Consider the following 23,942-nt stretch of genomic DNA (forward strand, 5'->3'; position numbering starts at 1 on the left):
TCTGAACACAACCAGGAGACACAGCAATCTGTATATAACAAGTTTAATAGGATATTGACAATTCCTTACATGAGCATCAGTACATCTTCTGTTTTAAAAAACTTCCTGGTTCACATCCCTGACTGTGAATCAGAAGTAACTATGGAGCATGTTGAAAATACTGACTCCTGGACCCTGCCCCAGGCTTACTGAGTCAGGACCTCCTAGTGGGAGAGGGCCCCTGCTCAGGCTGTGCCAGTGAGAAGCCAGTCCTGGGCAGCACTACACCAGACTGTGCTAATTCCAGACCCTTATCACTCGCTCTGTGGTCAGGGAGCAGCGGCTTTGGCACCACTTGGAGCTTGTAAGAGATAACAGACTTGCAGCCTGTCTCTGGCCTGGATCATACTCTGCATTTTAGTAAGATTCCAGGTGGTTTTAGTATAGGGTTGCCAGATGAAATACAGGACATTCAGTTAGATTTGGATTTCTGATAAACAACAAATAACTTTTTAGTATAAGCATGTTTCTTGTAATATTTAAGACGTACTAAAAAACAATTTGTTGTTTACCTGAAATTCACATCTAACTGGCATTCTATATTTTTATTTGTTCAATTTCTCACTCCTATTTGGGTGCATGTGATAGTCTGAGAGGCCAGGCCTACACAATGACCTCTGCTCCAAAATTAACATTATAAAGGCATTTTGAATGCATTCATGGAAAACCTTTTTTTTTTTTTTTTCGTTTAAATAGTAGTATGATAAGATTTTGAATATTTAGGCCTCTCATAAATTGAAAATGTTGGGATTATAGGCAGGAGCCACTGTGCCTGAGTTTTGTATTTTGTAGACAGGATCTGAACTGCCTTTTCAATTTGTATTCTTTGGTTCAGAATACCAGGAAAAAACAAAACAAAACGAAACAGCTGACTTTACAAAATAGAAAAATAATTTTAAAGTTGTAAGTAATAAAAAAAAAAAAAGCACCACCAACACTTTAGAGGTATGATTTACTATAGTGGCAAAGATTTCTTGAGCCTCATTAACCACATAGTACATAATTTAAACTAATTTAATTATAAATATCAACAACAAATGCCATCAATCATAAACGCCAACAAATATAGAAAATAATGCTTTTTAAGGAAACGAATTTTTTTTTTTTTTTTTTTTTTTGAGACTGAGTTTCGCTCTCGTTACCCAGACTGGAGTGCAATGGCGCGATCTCGGCTCACCGCAACCTCCGCCTCCTGGGTTCAGGCAATTCTCCTGCCTCAGCCTCCTGAGTAGCTGGGATTACAGGCACGCGCCACCATGCCCAGCTAATTTTTTGTATTTTTAGTAGAGACGGGGTTTCACCATGTTGACCAGGATGGTCTCGATCTCTTGACCTTGTGATCCACCCGTCTCGGCCTCCCAAAGTGCTGGGTTACAGGCTTGAGCCACCGCGCCCGGCCGGAAACGAATTTTAGAAGTTTTAGGCTAAGGCATTTTTCAGTTTTAGGCTAAGGACTGTCAGGAGCCATTGCCATTAAGGGTCAGGAAGTGGCCACACGGACCCCTGGGAGCGGCAAGGGGCTTGACTACTGATTCTTAACTTGTCCTATTTTCAGGATGTCAGCTGTCAGTAAATGCGTTTGCCCAATTAGTAAACTCTCCAAAGAGAACCTAATCTCACATACATTTTAGGATAGGTATTAAAAAGATAAAATATAACAATGAAATTGAGACCTTCGGTGTCTGCTGCTTCCAGCACTGGAAACACTTTTACATTCCCTTGGTCGCAAGGCTTTCGAAGCCTGCGTCTGGCTTGGTTTCGAGCGCAGCGCGCTGAGCACACGGAACCCGCTCCCTTCCCTGCCCCCGTTCCACCCCACACACTCCGGGATCTCTAATGTGGAAAGGTCTGGCCCTGGGTGGGAGGCTGCAGATCGTCCCGGGGCCAGGGTGCGCTGGGTGCCAAGCCCTCCCCGACGAAGTCTGTTTTGTCTCAGGCGGGGCTGAGTCACATAGAATAGATAGTCGGTTAGCACATGTCCTCCAGATCATATTATCCGCCTACAAATATAGCCTGTTAGCGCACAGGCACGGAAGGGTTCTTCCGGCTCGGCCGTGCTGCTCAGCGGGTGTAAACAGCCTCTGCGGTGTCAACTGCCGCGGCGGGCAGGCCGGGACAGTCAGCGCCCGCCCCTCGGGGCAGGTAAGCGCGGGGCGTCCGAGGTGGCCCGCGGGGCGGGAGCCGTGGCGGGGGGCGTGCGCTCCTCGTGGGAGGACGCGGGCGGCCGGTGCCCCGGGCGCGCAGCTGTTTACGCCTTCCTCCGTGCCTTGGTGACTGAGCGCCCGCGGCTGGGGCTTCGGCATCATGCGGCCGGTATCTGAGGTCCAGGAATACGGTGGGCTGGCGAGAAGGGTGAGAGCGTGGGGCGGGCGGGGGTCCCCGCGAGTGAATCCTGCTCCGGGTTAGCGGGTCCCCTGCGCGTACCGCCCAGGCGCCCGACGGTAAGCCCAAACTTATCTGCTCCAAAGCGCTGTCCAGGGGAGATAAATCAACTTTGTTTGTGCCCTGAAAGGGATGATTGACACGTGGCCCTGCCGGGAAGTCTTTTCTCTCAGCCTTTCACGCCCCCTGGCTTGGGGTGGGGACAGGCAGGAGGCAAGGGCGGAAAGTGACTGGAGACCCAAAGGAGGAGGACTCGTTTGGCTTGTTAGCGGCTCCGTCCTGTCGCTAGCTCTTCTGTGAAGAGGTTCTTCTCCACCCAAAGAACCTCTGCTAATCACGCCAGGTGGAGAAAAACCCTCGGATGCGCACATACGTCTTGTTTTTGTCTTACATTTCACTGATGACAGTGATTCTTAGTTTTCTTTCTTTTTTCTTTAAATAATTGAATTTTTTTTTTTTTTTTGAAACAGAGTCTCACTCTGGCCCGGGCTGGAGTGCAGTGGCACTGCTCACTGCAACCTCCGCCTCCCGGGTTCAAGCGATTCTGCTGCCTCAGCCTCCCGAATAGCTGGGATTACAGGTGCCGGCCACTACACCCATCTAATTTTTTGTATTTTTAGTAGAGATGGGGTTTCACCATGTTGGCCAGGCTGGTCTCGAACTCCTGACCTCGTGATTTGCCTGCCTTGGCCTCCCAAAGTGCTGGGATTACAGGCGTGAACCACTGCGCCCGGCCTGATTGAACCTTTTTTTGACCTTACTAGGTGCCGGGTACTGTCTTAAGCACTTGACACACCGATCCTCCTACGTAATGTTCTCACCAACCTGTAAGCTCAGTGCTGTTCGCTCCGTCACGTCCACACAAGAACACCAGGCTCAGAGAGGTTAGGCCGTGTTCTCAGGGACATGCGGCCAGGGAGTGGGTAGGCAGGGCTCCAGCCTTAGCAGTTTGGCCCAGGAACTGCCCTCCTAATCCTGTCTGGACCCTCTGCCTCCCCTGGCTGGATTTTCTAGCTTAACAAATAACAATAAAATTAGTCAGATATCCCCAGGGAAACTGATCATGTGGCATAGATGTCATTTAATTCAGGATTTGGCTGACTATACTGACCTTACTTGACTATTTAGCTCCTATTTACACCCATTTCTATCAAAAAACTCACTGTATCATTCCAACCTGGTGTCTGGGCAGTGGGCTTATGTGAGGACAGAATGGAATTTGTGGGTCACCACAGCTCCTTGGTTGTCATATTAATGCCTTTTGTATCTTGGTGTCCCCAGAAATTCCCATGGGTTACAGTCGTTCTCTTGGACCCAGCAAGGCTGATGATAGAGGTTTTCCTCACATTGATGACACTCTGGAAGGCTGCTGCGGAGGGCCTGGAGCCAGGCAGCCTGGGGTGGAGGGGTCCCTGGGTTCTGAGGGGCAGGTGGGGAGGAGAGAGCCTCTCTCTGCATGGCTGGTTCAGGTGACCTCTAGCATCAGCTCCGTCCTCCTCTCCTGTTCTATCCCTTGCTCCTGTCCCCCTCCCAGCCTCACAGAAGGAGTGCCAAGAATGTCTTGGCGCCTGCATGATGAGGTAAGTCTCCTTCAGACTTCCCCAGATCCTTCTTAGGATGCTCTGAAGGGTTAACCCTGCACCTACTCCGCACCTCCTACCCAGCAGCCCAGTGTCGCCTGACGAGAAGGGAGAGGACTAGGTGACCAGGAACTCCCCTCCCCCTGGCATATGACTTCTGAGTGGAGACTAGTGCCCTGGTGCCAGGGGACATGTTTTTCCAGTCATGCCCTCTGGCTCTGTAAAGCGGATGGCTCTGTAAAGTGGTTCTGATATAACTGGGCTGCGGGGGAGGGGTGTGGAAAGTTATTCAGTGAAACCTCCACTGTGAACCCTTCCCCTTCTTCAAGGTCCCCATGGGACTCTCCCAACCCCTCCCCTCTACCCTTTCTCTTTTGCCTCCCACAGGGGTTGGTTCAGCCCCTGTTGTCTAAGGAACACGCTGCACTGAAATACATCCTTTGATGCTCTCCCTCTAGATTGGGAACCTGGAGGCATGGACAAGGTTTCTGTCTTTCTGCATTTAATGAGTGCCCATAAATGTTAGTTACCTAGGGTTCCTAGGCATTGAAAAACAGAAGTACACACCAGGTACACTGGCTCAGTTCACGTGGTTTCTCTGTTGAGGTTCAGAAGCAGGGGACTGGCACCTGTAGCCCTTGGACTACTCAAAGCCCCCTCATTTGATGGCCATGGCACACCTCTGTCTGCTGGGGCTTGGACAAGGTGATGGAGAGGCCCCTCTACTTCCCGTTGTATGCTACGGTATGACCTGCTCAGCTGAACTCGTGGGGGCCAGGCCGTGAACCCAAGGATGGGGACTCCCAGGTGCTGCTCTTGTCAGTGAACTATGGCTCCTCTATGGCTTGGTCCATGGACAGATAAAACATGATTAATCAAATACTTTAACTTGTATTAAGTGTTGTGATGTCAATAAACAGTAGACTGAGAAATAAAATAACAGGAGGGTTTACTTAAATGAGGAGGCAGGGAAGGCCAGACAGGAGGAAACATTTAAGGTGGGTTCCAGGGATGTGGGGAGGAAGCCACGTGAATGGGGGAGGAATGTTTTGGGCTGAGGGAGCAGTGTGTGCTGAGCTCTGAGGGGGAAGAGGATGGGGTGGACAAGCATTGAGGAGGGGAGAGGAGGGGTGGGAGGGGAGAGGAGGGGTGAGGCGGAATGGGCTGGCCAAGGGCAGACTGTGCCAGGGGATCACTGACTGTGGAAAGCTGGGATCCCATTCTCATTTCAAAGGCAGGTCTCAGGGGGATTGGTGCCAGGTGGTGGCATGATCTAATTCTCATTGGAAAGTGACTCTCACTATTGAGTAGAAGAAGGATTGGGTGGGGGTGAGTGGGAAGCCAGGGAAACAGTTAGGAGGCTTTTGCACAACTGAGGCAAGGTGTGACACTCGTGGGTGGTGAGAAATGCATGCCCTCTAAACCTAGGTGATAACTGGGTGTGCAGATGAATGTGTGTGTGTGTGTGTGTGTGCGTGCGCGCACGTGTGTGTGCGTGCGTGTGCATGCCATCTGCATGATGGGTGGACAGTGTGTGTGTGTGTGTGTGTGTGTGTGTGTGTGTGTGCATGCCATCTGCATGATGGGTGGGCAGAATGAGGAAACAAAACAAAAGAAGTGACTTCTGGCCAGGCATAGTGGCTCACACCTGTAATCCCAGCACTTTAGGATGCTGAGGCAGGCAGTTCACCCGAGGTCGGGAGGTCAAGAGTAGCCTGGCCAATGTAGTGAAACCCCATTTGTACTAAAAATATAAAAATTAGCCAGGTATATTGGCTTGTGCCTGTAATCCCAGCTACTCAGGAGGCTGAGGAAGGAGAATTGCTTGAACCCAGGAGATGAAGTTCGTAGTGAGCCAAGATTGTGCCATTGCACTCCAGCATGGGCGACAGAGCAAGGCTTCGTCTCAAAGAAGAATAATGACTTCCAGATCTTCTAGATTATGATGGAGTCATTCCTGAGGTGAAGAATTAAGGGAGGCCTCAGTTCCTCTCCTTGTGAAGCTTTTCCACAAGGCTGCTTGAGCATCATCATAACATGATAGGTGACTTCCCAGAGTGAGCGATCTGAGAGAAAGTCAAGACCTAATCTCAGAAGCCACACACCATTACTTTCACCACATTCTAGTCATGAGAAGTGAGTCACTAAGTCTAGCCCATGCCCACGGGGAGAGGAATTAAGTTCCCTTCCTTTTCAAAGGGAAGAATGTGAAAGAATTTGTGGGTATAGCTTAGAACCATCACATCCAAAGCAAATTATTTTACCTTTTCTTGTCCACTAAAGCTAGGATTAGTGAACTCTAACCTGCAGGCCTGGCACCTATTTGCTTATGGAATATGGGCGCTGCTGGAGCATCTGGGGACCAAGCTGGAGGATTTTCTTGTCTCTATTCCCCCGCTGCTCTCTGCGCCTATCCACCTGGCCAGCTGTACCTTGCTGCAGCCCAGGGCCCACCCTGGTTGCCATCTACACACGGGAGACTCTGTTGTTAGCAACTGCCAGGCACCAAGCAATGCAATCTCAGTTCAGGAGCTGGTGACTTAGTAGGTCACCTTGCCTCCAACCAGCTGTCCCACTTGTGATGACTGGGGAAGAGAAGGACACCCAGGCATCTGTCTGGGTGATAATGGGGCAGAGAGAGAAGCTGGCTTTGGCAGGCTTACTCCCTTCCCTGCCAACCTCTCCCCTCTGTTTTTGTTGAGACCCAGGCTGGAGTGTGTTGGTGCAATCTCAGCTCACTGCAACCTCTGCCTCTCAGGTCCAAGTGATCTCTCACGTCAGCCTCCTAAGTAGTGAATAGCTGGGACCACAGATGTGCGCCACTGCCCAGCTAATTTTTTTTGGATTTTTTTTTTTTTTTTTTGTATTTTTGGTAGAGACAGGGTTTTGCCATGCTGCCCAGGCTGATCTCAAACTCTTGAGCTCAAGCCATCTACCTGCCTCAGCCTCCCAAAGTGCTGTGATGACAGGTATGAGCTACCGTGCCCAGTGCCCCCCGACCCCTTCATCATACCTGCAGGGCTTCCCCTCTTGGGCTAGTCCCTCTTGTTCTGAGAATGTCTTCAGCAAGCAGCATCTGGATATGAAGTATGCTCACTACTCCGGATGGTTCTCTGGAGGCAAGCAAGGAGAGGCTTGCCAGAGGGTTCTCTTTTGTTACGTAAACACCTACATCATCTTCGATGTTGCTTATTCACCTACGAAACCTCAATTATTTACCATCAAGTTTTCTGAGCCCTGCACTAGAGCAAAAAGATTTTCCAGGCGTCATTTTCCTCAGTCCAACCGTTGAGAACCTGCTGATGGTTAACATCTTCACTCAGGAGCTGGAACCTGTTTGCACCTGGGAGTCCTTGGACTGGAGAGAAGGTGCCTGATGATATTCTGTGGCCTCACTGTTCTTTCCTTTGCCATGAGAGATGCCGCTGTCCTCCTTCCATCTCATCACTGCAGGTGTTTTCTCTGGAAGATGCTCTGCGACAGTGGACAGTATAGCCCAAATCGAGGGAGGCTTGTTCTTATAATTCTGCTATAACCACGCAAAACCAGACCCATAGCAGGGAACTGGAATCAGATGCTGTTTTGGAACCATGACACTCTGCTGTCAAATTCAGTGAGGGCCCAGGCTGAAGCTTTGCACTTAGGATGCTTTGTAGAATCTGCTTGGTTGTAAAGTTTCCTGTAAGAGGATATTGCTTTGTTTGTATTGAGGGTCTGGACCCTGTAGAGGTTAATTTTCCCTTTTCTGTGTTGGTGTAGTATATTATGACGACATTTCTTTTTCTTCTTTTTTTTGAGACAGAGTTTTGTTCTTGTTGCCCAGGCTGGAGTGCCATGGTACACTCTCGGCTCACCACAGCCTCTGTCTCCCGAGTTCAAGTGATTCTCCTGACTCAGCCTCCTGAGTAGCTGGGATTACAGGCATGAGCCACCATGCCCAGCTAATTTTTTGTATTTTTAGTAGAGATGGGGTTTCTCCATACTGGTCAGGCTGGTCTTGAACTCCTGACCTCAGGTGATTTGCCTACGTCATCCTCCCAAAGTGCTGGGATTACAGGCGTGAGCCGCCACGCCCGGCTATGATGACATTTCTATAGTCATAGAGAAAGTTTTGTTTTGTTTTTTTTTTTTGAGACGGAGTTTCGCTCTTGTTACCCAGGCTGGAGTGCAATGGCGCGATCTCGGCTCACCGCAACCTCCGCCTCCTGGGTTCAGGCAATTCTCCTGCCTCAGCCTCCTGAGTAGCTGGGATCACAGGCACGCGCCACCATGCCCAGCTAATTTTTTGTATTTTTAGTAGAGACGGGGTTTCACCATGTTGACCAGGTTGGTCTCGATCTCTCGACCTTGTGATCCACCCGCCTCGGCCTCCCAAAGTGCTGGGATTACAGGCTTGAGCCATCGTGCCCGGCCTAGTCATAGAGAAAGTTAATGTTTAGGACGTTACATTCTATATCTTTGCCTGAAAGGTTGTGTTGACGAGAATTTATTCTACAAAGTAGAGATTAGCTTTGTAACTTTACTAGGAGATCTCTCCCGAGCTGCTGAGGGACTGGCACCTGTGTCTGTCTCTGACAACTGTGTCCTGTGGGCTCCCCAATGTGGCTTCTCCCCTGGATAGAGAGTCACCTACTTTCCCTGGACTGACACATGGACTCTCATTTGAAACTACTTTCCCGGTCTCAGCATCCACCCTTGAGCTACTACTTTCTAGGTTAAGGTCAAATTTGTCCAGTTGTCTAGAGAGGCCTGAACTCAGCCCTGTCTTATGTGGGATGCCAGGGGCTGGGCTTGACCTGATACGGCCTTGTATTTCATAGCTTCCCAGCACCTTTGGACATCACATGTAAATCTCTAGCAAACGTGGTCATCACCTACTGTTCTCAGAGTCTCCAGTTTTCATTACATGTTTGCGATCAAAACTTCAACTTATGGGCAAGATGCCGATTTAAATCTTGCACATTCAAAGCCCTCTTAATTGTATAAGAGAAACTTTTTTTTTTTTTTTTTTGAGGTGGAGTCTCGCACTGTTGCCAGGCTGGAGTGCAGTGGTGTGATCTCAGCTCACTGCAATCTCCGCCTCCTGGGTTCAAGTGATTCTTTTACCTCAGCCACCCTGGTGGCTGGGATTACAGGCACCTGCCACCATGCCTGGCTAATTTTTTATATTTTTAGTAGAGGTGGGGTTTCACTATGCTGGCCAGGCTGGTCTTGAACTCCTGACCTTGTGATCCACCCACCTTGGCCTCCCAAAGTGCTGGGATTATAGACGTGAGACACTGTGCTCAGCCTCTTTTTCTGCTTGTTAAAGCACAGGGAAAACGGTGAACGTGGTGAGATCGCACATAGGATATACTCTTTCCCACCAAAATACTGAGAGTAGTAATGACTTAAACTACTTAAAAATGCGTCAGGGCCTTTGGTAATTAAATTTCATAATTCTAGGAATTTATCAAAGATGATGAAGCCATTTATTGTTGACACAATCAAATATTTAGAACACAAAGGCATCAAGAGACCACTCCTCTAAGATGGGAACTAGAATTACCTTTCTCTAAGTTAATGCATAATAATTAATAAGCAATTATTTTTAAAATGCAAGGGCAGTTAACGTACAGCTCTGGCTACTTCCTAAGGGCCAACTGGCCTAAGGAAATGAACGGGCCTCGACAGCAGCATCTGTGATACGTCTGGTTGATCTAGAGAACGGGAGCCCTATGGGTTGGAAGTAATTCTTCCAGCTTCAGTTACTCTGGCTGGCTGGGCTGCCCACACTGCTCAAATGCAGTTAACTTTACTTTAGCTTTTTGATTTATGCGTATGTAGGCTTGGGTTCTGTGAAGAAATTTCCTCCAAAAAACTAGGCTGATGGATTCTCTTTTTGTTTCTTCATTACTGGCTGTGGACTTTGATCTTTTGTTTTCAGGCTGATGCCTAGCATTCCTTTATGAGACTTTTATGTTGAAAGCCAAAGCCTTGGCCTGGTGCGATGGTGGCTCACGCCTGTAAAATCAGCACTTTGGGAGGCTGAGGCGGGTGGATCACCTGATGTCAGGAGTTTGAGACCAGCCTGACCAACATGGTGAAACCCTGTCTCTACTAAAAATCAAAAATTAGTTGGGCATAGTGGCAGGCATCTCTAATCCCAGCTACTCGGGAGGCTGAGGCTGGAGAATCCCTTCATCCTGGGAGGCGGAGGTTGCAGTGAGCCGAGATTGCACCATTGCACTCTAGCCTGGGTGACAGAGTGAGACTCCGTCTCAAAAAGAAAAAAAAAAAAAGGCCAAAACCTTAATTAAAATCTTTGCTGGTTAGATACTCCTTAGCTGAAGATAAAAGACCAAGAAAACTGGTAAAAGAAAAATTAAATACACTTCTTTTACCTATCATCTTTATGAAATTTACCCTTTTAGTGATTTTGAAATATGCAATACATTATTATTGACTATAGCCGCCCTGCTATGCAATAGATTCCAAAACATTCCTCCTACCTATCTGAAACTTAGTACCCTTCGACCAGTAAGTAACTCCCCATTCCCTTCTTCCCCAGCCCCAATCTCTTTCTACACTCTACTTCTATGAGTTCAACTTTTTACGATCTCACGTGAAGTGAGATCATGCCGAGAACCTTCCTCTTCTGATTAGAGAAGCTGTAGACCAAAAGAGAGGAGCAAACCAAAACCGTCATGCTTTTTTTTGAGACAGAATATTTTTTTTTTTTTTTTTTTTTTTTTGAGACGGAGTTTCGCTCTTGTTACCCAGGCTGGAGTGCAGTGGCGTGGTCTCGGCTCACTGCAACCTCCGCCTCCTGGGCTCAGGCAATTCTCCTGCCTCAGCCTCCTAAGTAGCTGGGATTACAGGCACGCGCCACCATGCCCAGCTAGTTTTTTTTTTTGTATTTTTAGTAGAGACGGGGTTTCACCATGTTGACCAGGATGGTCTCGATCTCTCGACCTCGTGATCCACCCGCCTCGGCCTCCCAAAGTGCTGGGATTACAGGTTTGAGCCACTGCGCCCGGCCTTTTTTTTTTTTTTTTTGGCGTGGACCGAGGATCAACAGTGAGCATGTGAGACTATCCATCAGAACCTGCCCCATGCCTGGGCTCAGAACAGTCCCTTTGCGACTTTGCATCCTTGGCCATGCAGTTACCTTTCTACAGCTCTCTTGAGCCAGAAAACAGAGCCTCTGTGCCTCCAAGTTTGCTTTGGATATGCTCCCTCAGCCCTGGGGTATAAATGGAAAGATGGAAAAATATCAACAAAGAAACAGAAGGTATGAAGAACGAATTGGCAATTTTAGAAATAAAATAGACAAAATAAAATACTCATTGGATTGGCTCACAAACATAATGGAGATGGCATAGGGAAGAGCTAGGAAACTTGTCATCCTTGAAGTAGTAAGACAGATCATCTTTCCTTCAGCCAGGTGATTCATTCATGTTTCGTCTTAAAGTTTGTGTCAAAACTGTTTTCTTTTATCAAGCTGACATATCTGTATTTTTTAATAGGTAATTTCACGTTCCCAGAATGGGGCATAAAGTGGTTGTCTTCGACATTTCTGTCATCAGAGCCTTGTGGGAAACTCGTGTCAGGAAGCACAAGGCTTGGCAGAAGAAGGAGGCGGAAAGGCTTGAGAAGAGCGCCTTGGAGAAGTACGTGTTTTCTCGTCTTGCAGCTTGTTTCATGAGTAGGGATTTCGGCAGGCGACAGTTGCATTGTGGAGAAGGTTGCTTTTCTTCTGGGATTTCTCACTGTTGGTAACATTTCCCTCATTAAACTTGAGAGCCTTACACTGTTGCTCGGTACAAACATGCAGTACCTGTGATAGCCACACTCATGGTTATAAAGACCTACCTACCACCCAGGCACCATGCTAGGCACCAGGAATCAGAGATGACACAATAAATTCCTCTACAGTAAATGCTGTAGCAGGCTGCCTAGCTAGTGTTCACTGAGCTAACTCACTAGGCTGTCTGGCACTCTGGATCTGACTGCTTTCTGGGGCAGCTTGGGGCTACTCTGTTGTGCACTTCAGCCCTCCCCCATTGAGCTGAATTCTAGATAAGAGTCATTGTGTTGGTGTCATTTTTACTTGGGTAAAATGGTGTCATTTGCCCATTATATAAGCTCATGAAATATGAGTAAACAAGAGTTATGTGTATGATATTGAACGCTTTGGAAAATCTACAAGGTAGGAAGGTTGCAGGTGGCTTTGCATATGTCTGCAATTTTTATTTCCTGTGGAGAAACCAGACCTGGAACACATGGGTGATGCATTATGGGTGCTGTTTAAATAAGATAGACACAACGGGATTGTGATTGGCATACCCATTCTCAAAGGGAGTCCCAAGCCTACATCAAGTTGGCCAATGGCGGTATATTTGTACACTTTAAGTTAAAAACAACATGTGTAAAGTGTGAATGTGTCTACATTCTTGGTTCTCCACCTTCATTAGCTTTTTTTGATTAAACAAATACCTATTCTTATCATGCTTGATAATTAAGCTGCTACTGTGTTCATCATAGTGGCTTCATGTGGTTACTACCATCCCTAATTTGCAGATGAGGAAGCTGAGACTTAGGTGAGTTGCTCAAATTCACAAAGATGGTAAGCAGAGCATGTGGCCAAGCCCTTTCCTCTATGTAATGCTGTAATCATAGGTAGTTGGAACATCTTTACTCTTGCCACTAATCTGAGATTGTCCAATATGAAGCAAAGGATGGCTTGAGGAGTTTAAGAACAGCCTGGGCAACATAGTGAGACACTGTCATTACAAAACAAACAAACAACAATAATTAGAGCCCTTAAACAAGACAACTCACATGGCAATGCATCCAAAAGACCTCCACTCACACAAATCACACAAAATCACTGGGCCATATGAGTCCAAAGTCACTCTGAGCCCGGCTTCGATTTCCTCTGCACACCTAGCAGGGGTTACTCTAGAGCAGGACAAGCTTCCCTTGACAGTGGGGAGGGGAGTTGGGGAAGCACCTGTAGCTGATGCAACCTCCTGAGCTTCCTGGAACGGGAGCCATCTACAGACGCCTGGGATCTGCAAACTGTTCTCCAATCTGCTTTGGAGTGGGAGCTGCACCTTCAACTCTGTCTTTCGTTGTGGTGTTAAACAGCTTCACACATCTCATCTGCATAGAATTGACCTTGACTTAGGCTCAGTGTCACTGAGCTTGTGCAATGTCTCATCTTCACCTAAGACAGAACACTTCTTGGAGATTTGTTCAGCTTTTCTAGCCCAAGATAAAGAAAACAGCCACCAAGCTGGCTTAGCAGAAAAGGAGGAATGTGTGTGTTTAAGAAAAAAACTGGCCGGGCGCGGTGGCTCAAGCCTGTAATCCCAGCACTTTGGGAGGCCAAGGCGGGTGGATCACGAGGTCAAGAGATCGAGACCATCCTGGTCAACATGGTGAAACCCCGTCTCTACTAAAAATACAAAAAATTAGCTGGGCATGGTGGCGCGTGCCTGTAATCGCAGCTACTCAGGAGGCTGAGGCAGGAGAATTGCCTGAACCCAGGAGGCGGAGGTTGCGGTGAGCCAAGATCGCGCCATTGCACTCCAGCCTGGGTAACAAGAGTGAAACTCCGTCTCAAAAAAAAAAAAAAAAAAAAAAAAAAAAAAAAAAACTTAGCTTCTTAGGCTCCTCAGAAATGGGGGTGGTAAATTTGCCTTCTTTACAGGTGTTTTTGAGCTTTCATAATATGATTCATACTGTGATCATTGATACTATTTGAAGGTTAACTTTTAGTTTCTCAGGATCTGTTTACTGTGCAAAGGAGAAATTAACATGTTGAAAAATTAATGCCTGCCTGATTCTAAAAGGCAACTGTCTGGTTCATTTAAATTTACTGAAACAAATAAAACTTTCTAGCTCATTCTGTTACCTCACTTTAGGGTATCTCATCCTGTAATTCTGTAGTTGTTATGTGAAGTATATACCAACGCTTTACAGTTTTTTTTTTTTTTTTTTGAGACAGAGTCTTGCTCTGTCGCCAGGCACCCGACTGGAGTGCAATGGCGCGATCTTGGCTCACTGCAACCTCCACCTCCTGGGTTCAAGCAATTCTCCTGCCTCAGCCTCCCAAGTAGCTGGGATTACAGGCGCATGCCACCATGCCCAGCTAATTTTTGTATTTTTAGTAGAGATGGGGTTTCACCATGTTGACCGGGATGGTCTCGATCTCTTGACCTCGTGATCCACCCGCCTCGGCCTCCCAAAGTGCTGGGATTACAGGCATGAGCCACCGCACCCGGCCAACACTTTAAAGTTATAAGTAGAGATAAAATATGAATTATCACTCTCTCCAATTCCCAAACCCCTGGGCTGGCCTGTTAGGAACTGGGCAGCACAGCAGGAGGTGTGTGCAGGTGAGTGAGCAGTACCACCTGAGCTCCACCTCCTTTCAGGAGGTGGCGACATTAGATTCCCACAGGAGGATGAACCCTATTGGGAATGGTGCAAACGAGGGATCTAGGTTGCTCGCTTTTATAAGAATCTAATGCCTGATGATCTGATGTGACGGTTTCATCCTGAAGCCATCCCCCCGACCCCTCATCCAGGGAAAAATTTTCTTCCATGAAACTAGTCCCTGGTGCCAAAGAGGTAAAGGACCGCTGATTTAGAGGAAGAAAAAAGAGCTATTGTTAGGCTCTAAGTGAAGAATTTCTTCCCCATTGAGGCTGTTCACCATCTGGGCTGGGATTGTGTGTTCCTTTCCTAAGGAAAAGATATTTTATTTGCACATGTATTTATTTAATTAGTAGAACTCTAATGGTGTATTTGGTATGTTTATTGCATATTTGGCATTCTACTAAAACTGAGTTGAGAGGAAGATTTCACATTCAATTATATGGGTAATAGAGTGGAAAGACAATGAATTTTATTTATTTTAATTACTCTCAAGGAAGAGAATGGAATTAAAAAAATAGTTTATATTTCCCTCTTCACTTTCCTATCATTAGGTTTCAAAGTGAATAAGACATAAAATATATAAGAAAGAAATACAAAATAGATTTGGTATATAATTATTTTAAATGGGGTATATCTGGTTTTATTTTTTCTCCATTTTATATTGGCTGTACCAAAATATGTGAAATATTTATAACAATTTATAATTTGTGGTATAGGAACGATATATTACATGGGGCTTAGCAGGTATCATCTCATTACATTGCTAGGATCTACCCTCAGGTTCTGTTTAAAAAATGAGGAAAGAAAAGTTGGCCGGGCGCGATGGCTCACGCCTGTAATCCCAGCACTTTGGGAGGCCAAGGTGGGTGGATCACGAGGTCGAGAGATCGAGACCATCCCGGTCAACATGGTGAAACCCCGTCTCTACTAAAAATACAAAAAATTAGCCGGGCATGGTGGCACATGCCTGTAATCCCAGCTACTCAGGAGGCTGAGGCAGGAGAATTGCCTGAACCCAGGAGGCGGAGGTTGCGGTGAGCCGAGATCGCGCCATTGCACTCCAGCCTGGGTAACAAGAGCGAAACTCCGTCTCAAAAAAAAAAAAAAAAAAAAGTTAGAGACATTAATTTGAAAAGCGCCCAGTGAATACAAGAACTTGCAGTGGTTGTGCTGTTGGTTTAACGTTTTTGGATGGATCGCTTCTAACAGAAATTCCAGCAGCATGTCTTTGACCTAGAATCTGCCCCTTGTCCTGACTGCTATAGTAAGACCAAAATCTACAGGTAGATATTTAAAATTCATTTTTATCATATGGTTATTAAACTAAACCCCACAGAAAAGCTAATTTAAAGGAAAAGCAACAATCCCAAGCCCCTACAACACCTTCCAGAGGAGCGCACTTTCTTCTGCTTTTAAATTCATATCCCTTTATGTACTGACACATGCGTGCACGCACACACACACACACACACACACACGTATTGTTAACCTTTTTTTTTTTTTTTGAGACAGAGTTTCACTCTTGTCACCCAGGCTGGAGTGCAATGGCGCGATCTTGGCTCACCGCAACCTCCGCCTCCTGGGCTCAGGCAATTCTCCTGCCTCAGCCTCCTTGAGTAGCTGGAGTTACAGGCACGCGCCACCATGCCCAGCTAATTTTTTGTATTTTTAGTAGAGACGGGGTTTCACCATGTTGACCAGGATGGTCTCGATCTCTTGACTTCGTGATCCACCCGCCTCGGCCTCCCAAAGTTCTGGGATTACAGGCTTGAGCCACCGCGCCCGGCCAACAAAAGTCTTAATTCCATTTAACTCCTGTGTTTGAACCTGTGACCATATGAAGCCAAGAACTAATGCTGAGTGCCCAGTGGGTGAAGCCAAAATCAGATAGGATTGAAAGCAAATGGAATTACATAGATAAAAGGTGAACACAACTCACTGAGCCCTGAAAATCCCGAGATAAGAAGGGCCCAGGGAAGGAGGTTGGGCTGTCTCTCCTTGCCTCTCAGTGCTCCTGCTGATCCTCTGACTCTAACTTGTATTAAAGGAGAATTTTCAAAAAAGGCAAAAATCATGATTCTGTAGCAGATACAAAAGGAACACTCATTAGACACTTTATTTTTCTCATTATTTACAGGAGGGAAACTGTAAAATGTTACAACCAGCTCAAAGGAGAATCCAAAGGGCAGACATTGAGAGACCAGGAGCATTGGATACATTTGAAAATGGAGTTGCTGGGTGCAGTGGCTGATGCCTGTAATCCCAACATTTTGGGAGGCCAAGGCGGGTGGATCACCTGAGGTCAGGAATTGAAGACTAGCCTAGTCAACAGTGAGAAACCTCACCTCTACTAAAAATACAAAAATTAGCCAGGTGTGGTGGCAGGCAGCTGTAATCCCAGCTACTCGGGAGGTTAAGGCAAGAGAATCGCTTGAGGTTACAGTGAACTGAGACTGTGCCATTGCACTCCAGCCTGGGTGACAGAGCAAAACTCTGTCTCAAAAAAAAAAAAAAAAAGAAAAGTAAAGAAAAGAAAAAGAAAATGGAGCAAATTGGTGTTTCTGGGATGGGAGGGGGTTGTCCCTCCACTGGGCAGAATTTATGGGTGTTTATGCATAAAAATTATTTGTATGGCTATAAAGGCTATCAGTTTTCTACAAGTTAACTATGATTTCTACAGAGTCATAAAATAGCTTAGTCAAAGTCAAAGGTGAATTCCTACAGAACTGGAGAATCCCCTAGATGTTCCAGCATTTCAGGAAAAGGCTATCCTGCTGTGTTTTGCTTCTTTCAAAGTCTTACATTTCTCCTTGCACTTGACAGTGCCTGGTGGTCGAGACCAGGACTTCCTGCATGCCCAGCCCTGGAAGATGCTCTTGTTCCAGTGCAGTAAACCTTCAGACCCCTCCTAACCACTCCACTGGCAGGCTTCCCTGTGCCCCGCAGTGCCACCCTGCAGCCGGACTGAGACTCCAAATCACCCTTCCTTCAGATAACAGTGGAGAGTGTCCACACTGGGATTCTTCTTTGACCACGGGGCTTACCTTACACTTATTTAGTGTATATACTGCCTGGGGCTGTGTGGAGACCAGTTCTGCACCTGCAACTTGTTTTTAAAGTAGCCCCCAAAAGACCTGGATCCTGACTGCCACCTGGTTCCCAATTGGGCTGGGTAGGGTCTGGAATGCTTTTCTGAGTGTGGAATGCATCTAAGCCCCATCAAAGGTAGGCTACCTTGTTTTGAGTCAGACAACATTTGTGTTGGATAGTTTTGAAGGAAAACCACAAAAAATCTTGTTTTTGCATCACGTGGAATATGTTAAAGGCCTCAAACAGAAAACAAATTCCTGAATGAAGAAAGGCCCGCCAGGTGCAGAGCCCTGTTCTGACAGCTCTGTGGGCATCTGAAGGTCTGTGAGACACGCCGGCTGTCATCGCGGAGCTTAGCATCAAGCTGGGGGATAAGCTATGGAGGGGAAAGCTATAAAAGGAGAGGTCAGGGCCGGGCGCGGTGGCTCAAGCCTGTAATCCCAGCACTTTGGGAGGCCGAGGAGGGTGGATCACGAAGTCAAGAGATCGAGACCATCCTGGTCAACATGGTGAAACCCCGTCTCTACTAAAAATACAAAAAATTAGCTGGGCATGGTGGCACGTGCCTGTAATCCCAGCTCCTCAGGAGGCTGAGGCAGGAGAATTGCCTGAACCCAGGAGGCGGAGGTTGCGGTGAGCCGAGATCGCGCCATTGCACTCCAGCCTGGGTAACGAGAGCGAAACTCCGTCTAAAAAAAAAAAAAAAAAAAAAAAAAGGAGCGGTCAGAGAATTAGTGACATATGGGTGGTGAGGTTTGGTGGGGATGCTGAGTCCTCAGCCAGCTCCACTGTCTGAGTGGACCTTAGGTCCATCTACAGGAGTGAAATTCCCCAAGGTGGCTGACGGTTGACATTCCAAAGTCAGGTGTTTTATACACTGGGGCTCCTCTGTATTTCTATTCAAATGCCCCTAAAAGATCAGTGAATCCCTGTGGTCCTGCATTTTTAAAAAACTTAGGTTGGCACAATATATAATTTCAAAGGAAATTATAATTACACACATAGCCAGAAATTCCATCTAACCCATCTTCTCCACTTTCTAAGTTAAAGTTACTAATCCTTCACAAAATGGTTTAGGGTTTTCCCTACACCCCCATAGCAGGGAGGAGAGAGGAAGGGAGTGCTTACGAAGGCCTGGGGATGCCAAGGAGACTGCCCATGCCCAGGTGGCTGACTCACTTCCCTAGGCAGGTGACGGCCACTCGCCAGGAGAGTAACTGTGACCTCTGCTGCTGGTTTTAGGATAAAGGAAGAGTGGAACTTTGTGGCCGAATGCAGGAGGAAGGGCATCCCCCAGGCGGTGTACTGCAAGAATGGCTTCCTAGACACCAGTGTGCGGCTGCTGGACAAGATAGAAAGGAACGCTCTCACAGGGCAGAGTTCACGTCCCAAGGACAGAGGCAAACGGAGCAGTGCGTTTGTGTTTGAACTTTCTGGGGAGCACTGGACGGTGAGTTGAGGCAATTCTCGCCCAACGCAGTGCTGTGGCTGATGACTGCTGCTCACTTGAGCCCAAGGACGAATGAGTGAATGCTCTTGCCTTTAGAGAACCTCCCAGTGGGTAAGAAGCAGCCAACTACTTGCTCTGACCCCGTTCTCGTGTCCCTTCCTCAGTGAAACGCAGTGCAGTCCTGGAAGCAGCGACGGGACCTGCTTGGTGCCTCTGTGGCTGAGCTGCTGGGACTCCCATGCCCTCTCCTGGACAGCACTCTTCAGGATGCATTCTTCTCCTGTCCCCTGCCCTAGACACTTAACAGAATTATTTGCCTTTAAACACATTAATTTAAATGACAGCACTTTTCATTCATCTAACACTCTCGGAGAGGGCAGCGACTTACAAGTCGCTGAAGTGCTGCAGGGCGGCAAAGGAATTTCTGCAGATCCTTTACTGGTTTTCCCGTCCTGAGATTCTGAGGCCAGGGCAAAGACAGTCCCCTTTCTTTCCTCAGGTCCCGGCTCCTGCTCCCCCACCTGCTGCTTTGCTCGGCAGGGTGACTCTAGGGGTTGTCTGCGCCATCTTCTGGTTGAAGCAGCACCTGGCTTGTAGGGTGTGTCTGGGTCTGGGGAGCTTCCCTGGCTCAGGGTCTTGCGCTGCTGCCCATTTCATTGGGACAGGGTTCCCTGGGACCTTCCTGCCATCTCTTTCTACCCTGCCATTTCGTGTCTTTTTTTTTTTTTTTTTTTTTTTTTCTGAGATGGAGTCTTGCTCTGTTGCTCAGGCTGAAGTGCAGTGGCAAGATCTCAGTTTCCCAAGTAGCTGGGACTACGAGCACAAGCTACCATGCCCAGCTAATTTTTGTATTTATTTATTTTGTATTTTGTATTTTGTATTTTTTTTTTTTGAGACGGAGTTTCGCTCTTGTTACCCAGGCTGGAGTGCAATGGCACGATCTCAGCTCACCACAACCTCCGCCTCCTGGGTTCAGGCAATTCTCCTGCCTCAGCCTCCTGAGTGGCTGGGATTACAGGCACGCGCCACCATGCTCAGCTAATGTTTTGTATTTTTAGTAGAGACGGGGTTTCACCATGTTGACCAGGATGGTCTCAATCTCTTGACCTCGTGATCCATCCGCCTCGGCCTCTCAAAGTGCTGGGATTAAAGGCTTGAGCCACCGCACCCGGCTTGTATTTTGTATTTTTTTTTTTTTTTTTTTTTTGACACGGGGTTTCGCTCTTGTTACCCAGGCTGGAGTGCAATGGCATGATCTCGGCTCACCGCAACCTCCGCCTCCTGGGTTCAAGCAATTCTCCTGCCTCAGCCTCCCTAGAAGCTGGGACTACAGGCGTGCGCCACCATGCCCAGCTAATTTTTGTATTTTTAGTAGAGACGGGGTTTCACCATGTTGACCAGGATGGTCTCGATCTCTTGACCTCGTGATCCACCTGCCTCGGCCTCCCAAAGTGCTGGGATTACAGGCTTGAGCCACCGCGCCCGGCCTGTATTTTGTATTTTTGAGATGGAGTCTCACTCTGTCTCCCAGGCTGGAGTGCAGTGGCCAAATCTGGTCTCACTGCAGCCTCCCTGTCCCAGGTTCAAGCGATTCTCCTGCCTCAGCCTCCTGAGTAGCTGGGACTACAGGTGCATGCCACCACGCCTGGCTAAATTTTTGTATTTTTAGTAGAAACGGGGTTTCACCATGTTGGCCAGGCTGGTCTCCAACTCCTGACCTCAGGTGATCCGCCTGCCTTAGGCTCCCAAAGTGCTGGGATTAGGAGCAAGAGCCACCTCGCTGGGACTTTGAATTTTTTTCTAGAGGTGGGGTTTTGCCAGGTTGCACAGGCTGGTCTCGAACTCCTGAGCTTGAGCCTATTACCCTGCCATTTTGTGACTGAAAGGACTCTGTGAAGAGACTAAATATTTGGCATGACTCGAGGCTGTCTTTTATTAGCTGTAAAGAGTATTTGCCATGCTCGGTATGGTAAGGGGAATGGGAAGATGGTTAGGATTCAGCAGGCTCTGGGGAGACCCCCGTTGTGAACCAGATGGATGGCGTCCTCACGACCTGCAATCTCTTTGTCTCCATACTCCATCCCCTACGCTGTACTCTGTTGTGATTGAGTTGGGAGAGTCCAGGAAGACTCTGGGCCCCACGTGTTCATTAGTGTGAATTTCAGTTACCGTTTTCCTCCCCCAGAGAGTTTGTGGCACTGAGGGAGTTGTGGCCTTTGCAGTCACACCAGGCAGCGTGCCTGGCCCCTGCAAGAGGTCAGGAGGGAAGGAGTTGTCTGGAGCTTCTGGGGCCTTGGGGACCAGGTAGAGAGAGATCTGCTAGGGCCCTTAGGGCTGACTGAGGCGTCGTACTCTGTGGTCGTGTGGCCAGGTTGGGCTGGGGGCTGGGGGGTGGTCATTCCTGTTTTGAGCCAGAAGCTCTCAGACCCTGGACCCTGCTCTTTTAGGGGAGATCCTCAATTTTGTTTTCCAAGCCTTCAATAGAATTTTTCATTTTTACTACCACGTTTTTAATTTCCCAGAGCTGTTTGCTCTTTGTTTTTTCAAATGGATGAATTCTGTAATGTGGCTTTATTTTTCCACTTTTACAGGTATCTCTTAATTTTGGCTTTTACAATTTTGTTCTGTTTCTATTTTGCAGGATAACGGCTTTTCTTAGATACCGTGGGATCAATCTTTTTTTTTTTTTTGTCTTTTTGAGACAGTCTTGCTCAGTCACTCCAGCTGGAGTGCAGTGGCATGAACATGGCTCACTGTAGCTGCCATCTCATGGACTCAGTGGTCCTTCCCCCTCAGCCTTCTCTGTAGCTGGGACCAACAGGTGCATGCCACCGCACTTGGCTATTTTAACATGTTTTTAAAAATATGGAGTCTCATTTTGTTATCCAGGCTGGTCTTGAACTCCTGGGCTCAAGCGATCTTCTTGCCTTAGTGTCCCCAAGTGCTGGATAGCTTTTATTTTTTTATTTTTTATGTTGGGGGGTATGTTTTCTTCTTTCATAGTGTCCTTTTTGTTTTAGGGTGTGTGTGTTTATCTTGCATGTTGGGACTTTTCTTGATGGTCTGGAGACACAAGCTGACCAGAAGTTCTGAGTGTGTGTTGAGCACACTTAGCTTTTGGGGACGTTGCTATAAAATATGCATCTCACTGGTGCCTCCCCTTTCCGATTCATGATTATTCATGAATGTTCATGACTGCACATTATCGATTTGTCTGGAGCTATGAAAGCCTACAGAAAAGGAAATTCTCAGTTCCTGGAACAGAGAGAATCAGCATTCATCACTCATCTGATTGCCACCTCCCTGCCTCAGCTGTGCCTGAGGTACTCCAGTTCAGGGGCATGGTTGAACCCCCTCCAGTGAATAAGCCTCAGTTTCTTACAGGTGGGGAGCAGAGGTAATTGCTGTGTGGCATGGGTGTGGGTCAAGGTTCTGGTCTTTAGACTTCGAACCTGATCTTCTTTCTTTGGGACCTGACTTCAGCTCTCACTTCCAGGGGTACCAGGCTCTTCTACTGCAGAGTCTCTGGTGGCTTCTGGTGCGAAGCCCAGGTTGTATCTCAATCGTTTCTGCTACTGGTCTAAGACTGATCAGCTCTGAAGCCAGGTCACCATCTTCCAGCTGTCTGGTTACCCACACTTTGCGGCTGATGCCTCCTTTCCCTTTCTCTTTGTCCTTCTACAGGGTTTATGCCACCTAAAAACTTCTTGTGCTGTTGTCTTTAACGGGATTTTGGAGAAGAGCAAAAGTATATGCATACATTCAATCTGTCATTTTTGCTCAATTCTTTTCATTTCTATTTAACGTGATATCCTAATATTTTCCTTTTCTAAATTTAATTTACTTTTGTTTTATTTTTGAGACAGAGTTTTGCTTTTGTTGCCCAGGCTGGAGTACGATGGTACAATCTTGGCTTACTGCAACCTCCGCCTCTCAGGTTCAAGCAATTCTCCTGCCTCAGCCTCCTGAGTAGCTGGGATAAGAGGCATATACCACCACGCCTGGCTAATTTTATATTTTTAGTAGAGATAGGGTTTCTCCATGTTGGTCAGGCTAGTCTCGAACTCCCGACCTCAGATGATCTGCCCACCTCAGCCTCCAAAAGTGCTGGGATCACAGGCGCACCCGGCAATATCCTAATATTTTTCTTGTTAAAAATAGTCGTGAACATAATTTTAGATAGTGTAATGTAATAATCTTTTCTGTGTGCCATTATCGAAAGAGTGAAATGAGATAAGTTACTTATGAGGGAGTCAGTACATTGAAGTTTCAATGAAGAGGTTGTGATTATGAACCTATGGTCAGCTCCCTGTTGACCCAGCTCATTTTGTCTTAGTTCCAGGAGGCAACCCTCTGGCGTGGTGTGGGTTCCATTCAGATCAAGAGGTGTTGGGACAGTTTACCAGGGCCAGATGGGGGTGGGGGGGCAGGTGGTAACTAGCAGTTGGCTGCAGAAGCAGTGGCACAGGGCCCTATGCTTGATTTAATGCTCTGTGCTCACCTTCTTGAACTTCTTAATTTTTAACAAGGTGCCCGCATTTTTTTTGTTGTTGTTGTTTGAGATGGAGTCCCCCTCTGTCACCCAGGCTGGAGGGCAGTGGTGCAATCTTGGCTCACTGCAGCCTCCACCTCCTGGGCTCAAGCAATTCTCTGCCTCAGCCTCCTGAGTAGCTGGGATTACAGGCGCCTGCCACCACACCTGGCTCAGTTTTGTATTTTTAGTAGAGACGGGGTTTCACCATATTGGCCAGGCTGGTCCTGAACTCTTGACCTTGAGATCCACCAGCCTCAGCCTTCCAAAGTGCTGGGATTACAGGCGTGAGCCACCGCACCCGGCCAGTGCCCGTATTTTCATTATGCACTAAGCTCTGCAAGCTCAGTATCAGGTCCTTACTGTAAGTGATTCACTTAAATGTCTTTGGGGTTTCAGTTTTCTTCCTCCAAAGGGGCCCACTTTGCCTTTCTTATGGTAC

The 23,942-nt window shown here is 47.4% G+C and overlaps 1 protein-coding gene across 1 annotated transcript in view; it reads left to right on the forward strand.

Moving 5' to 3' along the window:
• The first annotated feature begins 2,039 nt into the window (after positions 1-2,039).
• LRRC2 (leucine rich repeat containing 2) overlaps positions 2,040-23,942 on the forward strand; it is a 38,890-nt gene continuing 16,987 nt past the window's right edge. The window contains exons 1-3 of the mRNA XM_039477675.2: positions 2,040-2,181; positions 11,510-11,653; positions 18,762-18,969. Coding sequence (XP_039333609.1) covers positions 11,529-11,653; positions 18,762-18,969 — 333 coding nt within the window. The 5' untranslated portion in view covers positions 2,040-2,181; positions 11,510-11,528. The remainder of the gene's footprint in view (positions 2,182-11,509; positions 11,654-18,761; positions 18,970-23,942) is intronic.

This window comes from Saimiri boliviensis, chromosome 8 (genome assembly GCF_048565385.1).
Source record: "Saimiri boliviensis isolate mSaiBol1 chromosome 8, mSaiBol1.pri, whole genome shotgun sequence".
In the NCBI taxonomy this organism is placed as follows: domain Eukaryota; kingdom Metazoa; phylum Chordata; class Mammalia; order Primates; family Cebidae; genus Saimiri; species Saimiri boliviensis.